Source organism: Solanum dulcamara, chromosome 1 (genome assembly GCF_947179165.1).
Source record: "Solanum dulcamara chromosome 1, daSolDulc1.2, whole genome shotgun sequence".
Lineage (NCBI taxonomy): Eukaryota > Viridiplantae > Streptophyta > Magnoliopsida > Solanales > Solanaceae > Solanum > Solanum dulcamara.
In genome coordinates, this window is record NC_077237.1 from 81,273,203 (window position 1) to 81,286,936 (window position 13,734).

Sequence of the window (13,734 nt, forward strand, 5' to 3'; positions counted from 1 at the left end):
TTCAAATTTTGGGGCAAAATCATTTTAGGCCCCACAAGTTAATGTGTCACTCAATCACAGTTGTTGATCACAAACATTATGGTTAGAATTTGTTATGCAAAGGCCAATAGAAATAGCACACTTGTTATATTCTTCATTTATTTTTCTGTAAATACATCTATAAATATAGCATCAAATAATCAGAAAATTTCCAATTCAAGTCTCTTTAATTTCTGTTAATCATTTCAGTGTTTGTTTAGTTTCTGCAATTACTTTACTGCAAATTTTCTATATGTATATATGCATACCAAAAATTTCTCAATTTTCCCCTTATGTAATTTCCAGTGAAATACTATAAACCATGAGGTATGTTCTTCAATCTTCTAGCGTCAAACAATGATACATATATAAATGAGACAGTACTTAAAATGTTTGATACAGTATATTAATGATACATATATCAGATTTATCAAACATAATACTTGTGCATAGAGTTGAAACTAAATACATGTATCATATTTCTATGTATTGAGTATATTTCATGATATAAGAAATATTATAACTTGTATATAATTTTTAAATATTTAAATATTAAATTATTTTAAATTCAATTAACTATAATTATCTAATTAACTCTCGAAAAATGAAACATGACAATTCTTTTAGAACGGAAGAATACAAATCAATGATTTAATTTAAATAGTAGTTTATATATTTGGTTTAACCGTGATTTTTAAATGTTCTAATGCAAATTAAGGTGACGCTACTTGTAAGTAGGAAAGTTGGATTAGAGTTTTGGTTTGACATTGGCAAGAAAACTTTTAAAGATTTAAAAATCACTAATGGTATCCTTTTTCTTTCCTTTTTGTTTTTCTTGCAACAGGAACACAGGGGCGGATGTATCATTTTTATGCTGATTCAATTGAATGAATTCATAAGTTTTGATGTAAAATATTAATTTATGTGTATAAAATTGTTTAAAATTGTGATAAATAATATACATGAATTTATAATTTTATATGTATAATAAATTCAATATTAAAAGTCTTAAAAGATTAAATCTATAAAAATTAAATTCTATAAACACATGTGCAATAATTGTGTATCGCGCATGCTAAAATTTGTGCCAAATATTGTATTATCTTTTCCTAGTTGAAAGTTGATTTAGGCCATATTTGTTTTCACTAAGATCAATACGTTTAAATTGAATGAATAAAATGTTAGTCTCTAAATTTGAATATTGAATAATTATGGTTGTTTATTTTTCAACGTTTGAATGTGCATAATTTATTTATCTGTAAACATGATAATATACAATTTAAATAAAAAATAAATAAGATTTTATTATAGTAATTGTTTTACTTAGTTCTCTTGTTAATTAATAAAGAGGTCTCTTAGACCATCAATAAATGTAATGTAGTGAATGAACTACTTCTTCCTTAATTAAAAAAATTGATTTCAAATTTTGAATATGAAAAAATTATTAGTAGAAAGCATTATTCTCAAATGAGAACTATTTGATACAAATTAAAATTAATCAGGCTTTATTTTTATGGATTTTTTTTTTTGTTTCTCATTTAATATTCAATAATTATATTAAAGCTTGATTAAAATAAATTCCACATTAAAGTATAAAGTCCACCACGGCTCTTGTAAAAGAGGAAGAAAACAAAAAGCTTAATCCGTAATCCAAAAGGCTCACTGACTTCAGTCGCACCAAACACGTAGCTCCATATAAATTCCAAGAACTTTCCTCAATTACCCTGGCGGGCGGCTACTATTTTTTTCCTCTTTATTTGACTAAACCACTTGTCCCAATTCGATTCATCATCCATTGTTTCATCTTCTAAGGTTTCAATTTTGATCATTTTTGAGTTACATTTACTCTCAAATTCATATTTTTAGGATACCCTTTTGGTTACTGAACCATTTTGTGGTTGTAATTTTTTGATTAGTGAAGAGATGAAGATGTTTGGGTTATCTGATTCGGATTCTTTTGCCGGTTTTGCATCATCAAAGAATGTTTTTCCACCGGGGTTTAGGTTTCATCCAACAGATGAGGAACTTGTTCTGTACTACTTGAAGAAGAAGATCTGCCGGAAGAGGATTCTGCTTGATGCAATCGCTGAGACTGATGTTTACAAATGGGATCCGGAGGACTTGCCTGGTATGATATGATATGATTTTTGAAGTGGGGTTTTGATTTTCTTGGTGTTTTTGGGTCGTTGACTTGATCGGATCATCAGGGGTTTTGATTTTCTTTGTGTTTGGTTTTGTGATTTTTGAGCTGTTTATTGTTGAGGGTTGTGATTTATCTATGTGCTGTAGTGATTTTTCTTGTGTTGATTGCATTGTCTGGTTCGTTAATTCTCTTTAGAGCAACAATAATTACCTATGGGCGGAGCTAGAGGGTTCGGATGAACCCTTTCAGAGGAAAATTACACCGTTTTTATATAGTTAATTTATGTATATATATATATATATATATATTAGATGTTGACCCCCGTTGGCCTCTTGTGTGTACTTTTTATATTTCAAATCCCCTTAGTGAAAATCCAGGCTCCGCCATAAGTGATAGGTTCTATATATGAACCTCTATGTTCATAATTATTATGCATTATATATTTGCTGTGATGAGTTTATTGTGCTTATAGGTTTATTGCTGTGTAATTGAGCTTCAAAGTTGTTTGTTTGTTTATACAGGATCATTTGTTAAATTAGATTACTTGAAATTGCTTCATGGATGTGTGTTTATGGACTAATTTCTTGAATTTGTTGTTGTTGTTTTTGTTTTCTCCTTTCTGTATGGGTTGGGGGTTAGCTTCAGCTGTATATGCTTTTTTTCAAAACCAAAAATTTAATCGAATTTGTATGGACTTAAAAACACATGAGAATTATGATCTCGCATGATCTTGTGTTGAGGGAGATTATGTGGAAGTCCAGAAATGTCAGAACCAGTCTTAGACATTCATTTCTTTACCTTTGGTTATCAAATGTAAATGTGATCATTCTGAATGCTGTTAACCCCAAATTCTTCGCTTTCTTTGTGTTTTGTTTGCTTTTCTCTCTTTTGGTTTCCTTCGTAACCCTTATCTTATTCATACTTGTAAATTGTTCTACAATTAACTGGTACTGCTCTGTAAAATCATATTGTGGTAGATAGCGTTTCATGACCTTTTTTAATCTTTTGAATATTCTACTCATGGGTTTGCTATTTGAACTGCAGATCTATCTAAGTTGAAAACTGGGGACCGGCAGTGGTTCTTCTTTAGCCCCAGAGATCGAAAGTATCCTAATGGAGCACGGTCAAACAGGGCAACAAAGCACGGACATTGGAAAGTTACGGGAAAGGATCGAACTATTACGTGCAAATCTCGTGCTGTTGGAGTTAAGAAGACCCTAGTCTTTTATAAAGGCCGAGCACCAGTAGGTGAACGGACAGACTGGGTAATGCATGAGTATACCATGGATGAAGAAGAGCTGAAAAAATGTGAAAATGCCCAGGACTACTATGCGCTTTACAAGGTATTTAAGAAGAGTGGCTCTGGGCCTAAGAATGGTGAGCAGTATGGTGCACCTTTTAGAGAAGAGGAATGGGCTGATGATGAATGTCCAAGTGCCAAAGGATTTGTCCATCAGGATAATTCCACTAAGCATGTTAATGAAGCTCCTTCTGTGGATGGTGGACTTGAGGAGTTGCCTGTGCTTATGGAGCCACTTTCTGCAGATTATGATTATGCACTGGAGCAGCGTGTACATGAGGAAGAAACTCGAAGTACCTTGCTGGATAATTCAGCAAAGGAAGTTAATTTTCCCAACCACAGTGTGGTGATTGCCCCAGCAAAGGAAAGCTTTGACTTGACACAGTCAGGCACATCACAGCTGCAGTTACACGAGGCACCAGAAGTCACATCTGCTCCTGTTATTTATGAACAGCAGCTACATGTGGTGGAAGAGGATTTCCTTGAAGATTATCTGGAGATTGATGACCTTCTTGGTCCAGAGCCAGGCACTCAGAACTTTGATATCCCGGAGCTGGGTAAAAACTTTGATGAGGCAGGACCAAGTGGTCAAAACTTTGATAAGCCTGCTGTAAACTTCGAAGATTTGCAATTCGATTATTTAGATGGGTTGACAGAGTTTGACCTGTATCATGATGCACCCTTGCTTCTTGATGATATAAGAACAACTGAAGTGGGGCCAATTACTGAACCATACATGAACAACTTTGTGAATGATTCTGTAAACCCTGCTTCTACAACGTATATAAGCACTTTTCAGCATGAAATGATGAACAACCAGCTAATGTATTTGAATGATGGAGAACAAATTAGCAATCAACTGTGGACACATGATCAAAGGTTCAACATCTCTAACCCCAGCGAGGCAAATCAGTTGGTTGTTCCTCCAGTTACTTCAGGTACCCAAATGATCTCAAACAGCTATAATGCAACTTTTGCTTGGCCTATGCTGTATTAATGATACTTTCAAGATTTTCATAAAACACATTTTCTATGTGATCTGACTCTATGGAGCTCTTGGCAGATGATGGTATAAGAATAACCATGTCATCTTCAGCATGGCGAGAACTCTTTTGCCCAAGTGGAAATGGGAGAGTTTGAGCCAGCAAGAGCTCTGCTGCTGCTAATATATTGGCGTTAGATTTTTTTTGCTAATTTTTGCAAGTTTTGGCAATGTTTTAGGTGTTGTATATGATAGTTATTTGGCAAATCATCCTATGGGCGCAAATCAGAATCAGCTACCCAATCAGGATGATGGTACACCATCATGGTTATCTTCTCAGTTGTGGGCCTTCGTGGATTCTATACCTACCGCTCCTGCCATAGCTGCTGAAAGTCCTGTGGTTAATAGTGCCTTTAAGCGCATGTCTAGCTTTAGTAGGATGAGAATAAACGCCAGGAACATGAATGTTATGGCAGGTAATACAGCAACTTCAAGAAGTTCACGCTGCTCTAAGAATGGGGTTTTTTATTTTTCTTTTCTTGGAATACTTTGTGCAATCTTATGTGTGTTAGTAGGAATATTTGTTGATGTCTCGAGGAGACACATATCCTCTTAAATATGCAAAGACAATTTGATGTTCTATCATCTGTCATCTTGCCAGAATCAATGACAAACAGCGCATACATTCTATGGGTATAACAAAATCTACTTGTAAGTATGATGTCTAAATTCCCTCTTTCCCTTAGTAGTTGTTTGGTTGCTGGTTAGAGTTATGCCGGTATTAGTAACACAAATATTAGTTATGCAGGGTTAAGTTATACATGATTTAGTTATTCATGTATTAGTCATTCCACTTTCTACCTTGCATAAAATAATACATAGGTTCTCTCATAACTTATACATGTATTAGTTATGTACATGTATTAGTTATGTAGAAAAGAAAAACATGAACCTTGCATTGTATTAGCAATGCTATGTTTTATGTATAAAGAGAAAAAATCAACCAAAACATTGTATACTTTATGCTAGATTCTACATGAGTATTATTTTTCCTCATTTTCGTAACCAAATAACTTACAAAGGTATGCTAGTTTTTAATACATGAATAACTCCTCTCTAACTAGCAGCCAAATGACCCCTTGTACCCACCCTAAATTAGGAACAAAAAGGAAAAAATAACATTAGGAAAATTCCCTCAAGTGAACAGAAGAACAAAGGAATTATGCAATTGGCAATTTGACTGAAGTTTTGAGATTATGTCATAATCAGTTTTTCTTTGCTTTTAGAGTTATGATTTGCAGGTGTGAAAATAATTGGATTTAATTTAGGTGAGTCCAAGTTGATTTCTGATTTGGAAGGTTCGATGTGGCTTGAAATTTGATTTTGTGTTTAGTTTTCTTGTTTATAGGTTGGACAGGTTGGCCTATTTGGTCAGGTAAATTTGGTTTGGTGCTTCCTTGTTTTCGCTACGCGGGGGGAGATTGTTTTAACTTGTCTTGATTATGCAACATAATTTATGCACAGCTGTATAATCAAGTTACTACCTGCTACTTTTTCTTTGTTAAATTGCTTGCTATGAAGTGTTTATCTTTCAGCTCATAGTTTTTACTGCAAATTATGTTCAATTCGTGGTCTTTGTCATACCCTAAACTGGAGAAGCAACTAACTTAACTGAAGTGTTTTGAACTTCTGAGTTTTGGAGTTTCTAGTGTGTAAAAATTGTTTGGTGTTACCAAGGGTGTGTTGAAGTGGTAAGTACACTTTCATCCCTAACTTTCATCCCTAACCAGAGTATCGTATTCGAGCTTTGGGTATGATCTCACCTTTGTTAAGGTGCGCTTACCTCCAATGTGGGACCGGTAATGAACACCAGGTGGGAAATCAATAAATAAATAAATAAATTCTTTGGTGTTTGTCATTGATTATCACAGGTATTAGCAGTACTGATATGTCTCCCTTTTCTCTATTTAGAAATGCAAATGTGCTTTCTTCAATTCTAAGTTGGAAAAAAGTTCAATAGTGGGGACACCTCTTAATTGCACTTGAGAGACTCATAATCTAGTGTGTTAAGAGTTAAGACAGACATTATAGGATATGTTTTGGGTAAATTCTCTTTATTCATACTCCCCCCCCACCCCCACCCCCCCACTCCCTCTCCCACAAAAAAAGAACATTCTTTTTGCGAATTTTCTATTTGGTGGTTGATGTAGTGATCCTATGAAATACATAGGGAAGGGCATAAAATCCCCTTTGGATTATAACTGTATTTTCAATTACACACTTATATTTTTTATAATACTTCACTAAATTAAACTATTTTGAAGCGGAATCAGATTATCTAACAAAGAGTGTGAGAAGCAACAAAATATTACAATATAATGGAGTTGTCAAATTGACCTGTGACAATTATTATGGGATGAAGAGAGTAATATAATTACTGCAATTGCTAGTCTTTATTTCAGTATTACACACATGAAGCCTAGACACAACTATAGGGATATTTGGTATTTTATTCGCACAGCCAAAGTTCAACATACTCTAGTATTCAACATCTATAGTTCTTAACATTTCTCAAAACTTGTTCATCTTTGTGACACTTGATTTCATCTTCATTTACATTTTCCGGCAGCTGGAGAATCTCCGCCTGAGACTCCCAAGGCATCGCTCCACGTGGTGCCACTTGTTTATTTTATTTTTTTTGGTTTTCTCTTCGGTGTTTAGAACCTGTATTGGAGCTTCGACTAAATTTGAATGGTGCACTGCATGGTCCATTTGAGGGCGTTGCTTCAACCAGATCTTCCCTCTGCACCCCTGCCATGAAAAATTGCACTTAGCTTTATAAGTAATAGCCTTGCAAATCTACAACCTTCTGAACATATGGCACAGACTCCTATTATGCACCCTATTGTTGCCACTTCACTATTTTTCTTTCTCATGTATTCAAGAATCTCTTTTTTGTGCAAAACAAGAAAAGAACTTTTCAATAACCCTTGAAAGAAAGAAAATGTTTAGTTTGTTGATACGTAGAAGAGGAAAACCTCAACTTTCTTTTTTTTAATTATAAAGTTTTTTTATGCTTGGAGATGAGGGTCAGCAATATAAAATACTATTATTAGATGCTTAACTAGTAAGGAAATCATGAGCATTGTCGGGGCATGAGCGAACGCAGAGAACCGTCTCCAATCGCTGCCACGTTAATAAATAAATGATCATAGCGTTAATACAAATGTTTTGACATCCAAATTCCAATAATTAAAGATGGGATTAAAAACGAGTTAAAAATTCCATTGTGGAACCCGCGCAAAGAATTTTAAAATTGACTTTATCAATAGATTCTAATTATGTACTACTAATCTACTATACTTAATTATGGATATAGGTTTATGTGTATTTATGTTTTTAATGGTGGATATAGGTATTACTTGGCAGTCGAACTTTCACCAACAAGATGGGAGTTCAAGTAATCAACTAATTAAGCTACTAAAATTTTCCAACTAAATAGCTATTAAATATAGGGATCTCTATATAAATAATCAGTCGGATTCACTATTTACTTTTCATAATCTGTATAAATAAATTATACATTTATTATACATGATTATCTATGAATCATATATATATATATACTAGTATTATACCTCCTTTTTTAATTTTAATTTAAGCGGTTAGGTGAACGATCATTTAAGTTAATTATTTCTTTAAAATAATTTAAGTAGTAGTGAAGGATATAGCTTATTGTCAATGAGAGATTTTATCAAAACAAACTAGTAGCAGTAAAGGATGTAGCTTACATTGATGGCCAGGGTTGATCCTATTTTTTTAATATATTTTTTTTGATTAAGTGTTTTCTAACAAAGGCGATTTCATATTCAGAAAAACTCAAATCGGAGACCTGAGAACTTACCATTCTACCACAATTCTTGTTGGTATGGGTTGTCCCGATTTCTTATTGCAGCTGGAAACATGACAACCCCTTATTAATTAATGGGACCTATTCTCTTCCATCTCCCATATTATTGACAATATATTTTTTAGAATTTTATCCTTTAAGCATAAATTATATCAAATTAATCTATTGTAAATATATTAATGTTAGAATTTTATATTCTAATCCTAAATTATGTTGTTCTCTATTATCCCTCTAAATTGACAATTATGAAACTCCAAGCTTACTATAAAGTTCATGTAGAGATTGTTGTCTGATGGATCCATAATTGTTAATGTAGAGAATTCTTGTAGTGTTTTCTGTTAAAAATTGGAAGGATTAATCCTGATAAGTTGGTATTTATCAACTTATCTCTTCTTTAAGCTTAGATTTTTTCGACGTTTTATTGAGAAAATAATGAATTTTATCATGATTTACTTCAATTCTACAAGTTTATGTGATTGAGATAATCAAAATAAGATTTTTTTGTAAAAATGATAAATTAACGCGATAGCGCTGAAGGATCAGTCATCCTTGTGTGCGATTAATGTACTATCTGAGCGTAATAATACTAAAGGGAACTCGATCAAAAGTGCAATTGCGTTTATTGGTGTCACTCCCTTCTTCACGATTATGTTGTTTATATTGTGCCTCAGCAGAAAAAGGGGCAAAAGGGGGTTTGGGAGTACATAGCATTTGCCTAAATAATACCAACGATTTTTGGGAGAATATATTTTCTCTTTACCATGGAACATCAAAAAAACATTTTCCCGAACACACCCAAAATGTCATCATTTTGTATCGATATTTGTTGACATATTAAAATACCAAAATCAATTTCCCCCAGTTTTGACAAAAAGCAAATCTAAAATTAATAATATAGGTTCATGTTAATGTCAATATTTAAATAAGACAATAATAAAATAAATAACCACATAAAAAAGATACTACTATAAAGGGTTATTTGGTGTGAAGGATAGTATCAAATAGTGTTTAGATTAAATTATAGTGCCACTTGATTTGTTGTTTGATTGGCAAGTTCGGGATAACTTATCCCGAGATAAATAGAGAAAATGACAAAAATATTCATTTAAACCCTTTTTATATATCACTTTTCACATTCATGTGTATTCACATTATTATTAATATCATGTACAATAACATTCACAACCTTCACTACTTATTTTTATTAAAAAATTACACTATACAATATGTAATTTTTATTTATTAATTTATTTGACTAATTCTTATGTTTATTTATGTTTTGATTTCTCTACTACTAAATTACATATTTTTAATTATATATTCTTTTAGTCACTTGAAAGTTTGTATTTTATATATCAATATAATTAAAATAAAAATTTAATATTTTACAATTTAAGAGTGATATGTGCTTAAATGAAGTGATATAAATAATAAATCCTCTTTTACTTTAACAATTTAATATGAAGTTTTATTTTTTAAGCTAAATAAGATGAAAATTTTATTTTTAAATACATATGGTACCATAATGAGGATGCACACACAAAAATATTTAAGTTATATACGATGAAAGTTTTATTTTTAAGAATGAATAACTAAAACTTGCAAAGAAAATATAAAAAATTAAATAAAGTGAAGGATAATTTTGTAAACAAATAACTTATTCTTAAAATTTATGCAGCATATTATTTTAAATATAACAATCCAAATAATAAATAAAAATTAATTTTATTATAACTTGTATTTAAATCAAATGATCCCTAATAATTAAAACTATTTTATTTCTCAATTATTACGATATTAATAATAAGATGCCTCTACAACAGGCAAGTGCACATATTGATTTTTTTGAATGTTCGAAATTTTTATTAAAGTTTGATTAATTTCAGATTATTTTTTTTGGGTGCATTACACAGTGTGGATAGCATTTGTAGCATTTGTCCCTATAACGTCAGCTGTTAACTGAACAATAATCGGTCAAACACTTCACTCAAAAATGGCAAATTCCACCATACGCATCGGAATTTTAGGCTGTGCAGATATCGCACGAAAAGTATCACGTGCTATACTCCTTTCACAAACCGCTACTCTCTACGCCGTCGGCAGCCGTTCAATCGACAAAGCCAAAAAATTCGCCTCCGACAACAATTTCCCGGCGACGGCGAAAGTGTACGGTAGCTACGAAGAAGTTCTCGACGATGCAAATGTTGATGCGGTTTATGTGCCTTTACCGACAAGCCTTCATATCAAATGGGCTGTTCTTGCTGCCCAGAAAAAGAAGCATTTGTTGCTGGAAAAGCCTGTAGGGTTGAATGTTGAAGAAGTGGATGTGATATTAGAGGCTTGTGAATCTAATGGAGTGCAGTTTATGGATGGTACTATGTGGATGCATCATCCGAGGACGGCTAAGATGAGAGAATTTCTTTCCAATTCGCAGAAATTTGGGGAACTCAAATCAGTATGTGAGAGAGAGTTTTATTGCTGATTGATTTGTAGTTTTGTTGAAATTTATATGGTTTGGTGAAATTGTTTTCCTTATCTTATCGTTTAAGTCGGATTTTCAGCAAAATATATGGCTTGTTCTCTGTAATGCAGGCCTGATAATTGTTTTTTGGGTGAGCTTATAGGATGAAAATAAAAATTGCTGTTGAGGAACTGATAAGGTAAACATTAGTGAGATAAAATGACATCAAGGAGGGAGGGTCTCTATTTTGTTTTCTTTTTTCTATTATAGCCACTGGCATTGGATCATAGATTTTGAACTTAAAACTTGAAAAATTGAAATTTTGAGATTGAAACTTGAAAATTTGAGTTTTTGAAGTTGAAATTTAAGTTTATGAAGTTGAAACTTGAAAATTTGAGTTTTTGATGTTGCAACTTGAAATTTTTTGTTTTTGAGGTTGAAATTTGGAAATTTGAGATTGAAACTTGAAAATTTGAGTTTTTGAAGTTTGCGATTTTTTGAACTTGAAGTTGTGTTGGGACATGCATTTTACTTCGAAAAGAATTGAAGTTTTGTGAGCAAAACTGAAATTTCTCCTAAAAACTGGTCTGAACTTGATATTACTTGAAGATTAGCAAAAATCTGATAAAATTTCATGGCCAAACAAATATTTGAAGATAAATTTTTCAAAATTTGATCCAAGATCTATTGCCAAACGCTATTTAAGTGTATGGTTGGAGATTTCTCCCTTTTTGTCAAGAAGGGGAGTTGGGTAAAGTAAGTTTATCTTTAGAGGAGCAGGGGCTTGAAGTTGTAGTGCTTGAGGGTTAGTGTATTCCAGAACAGAGGTAGATCCAAAATTTGAGTATTACGGGTTTGAGTTTGGGATTTTATCATAGTTATTTAGTGGATCTTTTGACATATATACATAGTTCGAGCCAAAGCTATTGAATTTAGTCAAATTCACAAGTCATACTCTACATCCGCCCCTGTAGACGCCGAGATGCTGATTTAACATAGTTGATTAATTGATTAATAGTTATCATGTTGGGGAATGGGTAGGAGGATTTGAATGTATCTAAACTAAACTAGAATGTTTCATCATGTTGAAAAGAAAGAATAGTCAGCAAAAGCATAGATGTTGTTGAGCAAAGTATCAAGTTGTCGGATAAATCATCAGTTTTTGGCTAAATATTAGCCAGAGGTGTAAAGTAATGTGTATCAACAATTGCTATTTGGATACAGTACTTATTCTTAAACCAAGAAGTTGACTGTTTGTGACCCCGTTCCCTACTGGTAGGACCGGGGCTAGGTTTAGTGTTCGTGTTTATCTGCCGTAGGGAAACAGCTAAACCTTTTTATGCACTTGATGGAGTTGAGGGGACTTGATCTTTAGTCAATTGAGGGTTTATAGTGGTTGAAGTTTACCAATTTGCACACATTCTTGGAATTTGTTATATGTGGTGCAGTGGTTATTCAAACCTTTCAAGGTAGTTCCATCTCTCATTTTATTGTGAAAACTAGATTGTCTGTTCTTCTGTTAGACCTCCACATTCCTTTTGAGTTGGTTATCGTAAAACTCCCTTTTATCGATTTTGCAAACTATGACCTAGTTGCACTAGAGACCTCAAAATCTCTCTGGCATCGTAATTAGGTTGGAGTTTTACATGCTCACCTGTACTAGCTTTTTATTCCAGTATCAGATCCATTGATTATCTTATTGTGTTGATGTTCTTTTGACAAAAGTGTTTCATAGGCATTGATTCGCTAAGTATTTTTCTTGCTCTTTGCTTTCATTTATACAACCACACACTCTTTTGCTGAAGTTGATATCTAATGAGTTCTGCAGGTGAACACTTGTTTCACCTTTGCTGCTGATCAAAACTTCCTCGAAAATGACATTCGTGCAAAACCAGATCTTGATGCTCTTGGTGCTCTTGGTGACGTTGGGTGGTATTGCATTAGAGGAATTTTGTGGGCTGCTGATTTTGAGCTTCCCAAATCAGTAATTGCTTTACGCAACCCTGTGTTCAACAAGGCAGGAGTGATTATCTCATGTGGTGCTTCTTTATCGTGGGAAGACGGGAAGATAGGAACTTTTCATTGCTCTTTCCTATCCAACTTGACAATGGATTTAACAGCTGTTGGAACGAAGGGAACGTTGCACCTTCACGACTTTATCATCCCTTTCGAGGAGAAGAAAGCTTCATTTATCTCATCAGTAGAATCTGGATTTAAAGAACTCGTAACAGGATGGGAGCCAAAACCAAGCGAGCACACGGTCATGACAGACATTCCCCAAGAAGCTCTCATGGTGAGGGAATTCTGTAAGCTGGTTGAAAGTATTAAAAATGATGGCGCGAAACCTGAGAAGAAGTGGCCAACTCTTAGTAGGAAGACAACTCTGGTTTTGGATGCTGTCAAGGCATCGATCCAAAAAGGTTTCGAAGCTGTGGAGATTGTAAGTTGATCATTAGGTATCACACAGCTTGGGGTCTTCTATAAATTGATGTTTTAATGTTTAAATTTTTTATGTATCTGGTTTGAACATCCTTAATTCTATGGCTGCATCCAATAAATAATCCAACTTTTATTATGAACATGATCAGTATGTGAACTTTAGAACCTTGCTTTACATTTTTTTTTCTGTTACTTCACTGTTTTATCTGCTTAATTGAACTCAATATTTTATAGACAAGAAGTATTCAGGCAATTTGTGTTAGTTTTGGCTTGTAATTCATAGTGCAAAAACGAGGAACGATACAGTGAATATTACCATATCCCATGCACAAGTCAGGTTTGCTCCAACAGTTTTCTACCACGTATATAACAGTATATAACAGCTCAAACGTGTATATCATGATCATTACTAGTGATTTAAAGCACACAAGATATTATTTAGGGTTTAGACTATAAGTATATCTCTTCTTCTTGCTTGTAA

General features: G+C 33.2%; 2 protein-coding genes across 4 annotated transcripts; both read left to right on the forward strand.

Annotated features, from left to right (window-relative positions):
• The first annotated feature begins 1,676 nt into the window (after positions 1 to 1,676).
• Positions 1,677 to 7,750, forward strand: LOC129880052 (NAC domain-containing protein 17-like). 3 transcript variants are annotated; one of them, XM_055953896.1, is made up of 4 exons: positions 1,677 to 1,830; positions 1,935 to 2,146; positions 3,206 to 4,399; positions 4,683 to 6,042. In XM_055953896.1, the coding sequence occupies exons 2-4, from the start codon at positions 1,942 to 1,944 to the stop codon at positions 5,057 to 5,059; spliced, it is 1,776 nt and encodes a 591-aa protein (XP_055809871.1). In that variant the 5' UTR covers positions 1,677 to 1,830; positions 1,935 to 1,941; the 3' UTR covers positions 5,060 to 6,042. The 3 variants fall into 3 exon arrangements, with proteins under 3 accessions (XP_055809871.1, XP_055809877.1, XP_055809864.1); XM_055953902.1 differs by adding an exon at positions 7,073 to 7,750 and having other exon boundaries at positions 1,680 to 2,146; positions 4,683 to 4,919; XM_055953889.1 differs by having other exon boundaries at positions 1,682 to 2,146.
• Positions 7,751 to 10,249: 2,499 nt separating this feature from the next.
• Positions 10,250 to 13,395, forward strand: LOC129880071 (uncharacterized oxidoreductase At4g09670-like). Its single transcript, XM_055953915.1, has 2 exons — positions 10,250 to 10,808; positions 12,643 to 13,395. Exons 1-2 carry the CDS (start codon positions 10,347 to 10,349, stop codon positions 13,261 to 13,263), a joined length of 1,083 nt encoding a protein of 360 aa, XP_055809890.1. The 5' UTR covers positions 10,250 to 10,346; the 3' UTR covers positions 13,264 to 13,395.
• Positions 13,396 to 13,734: the final 339 nt, after the last annotated feature.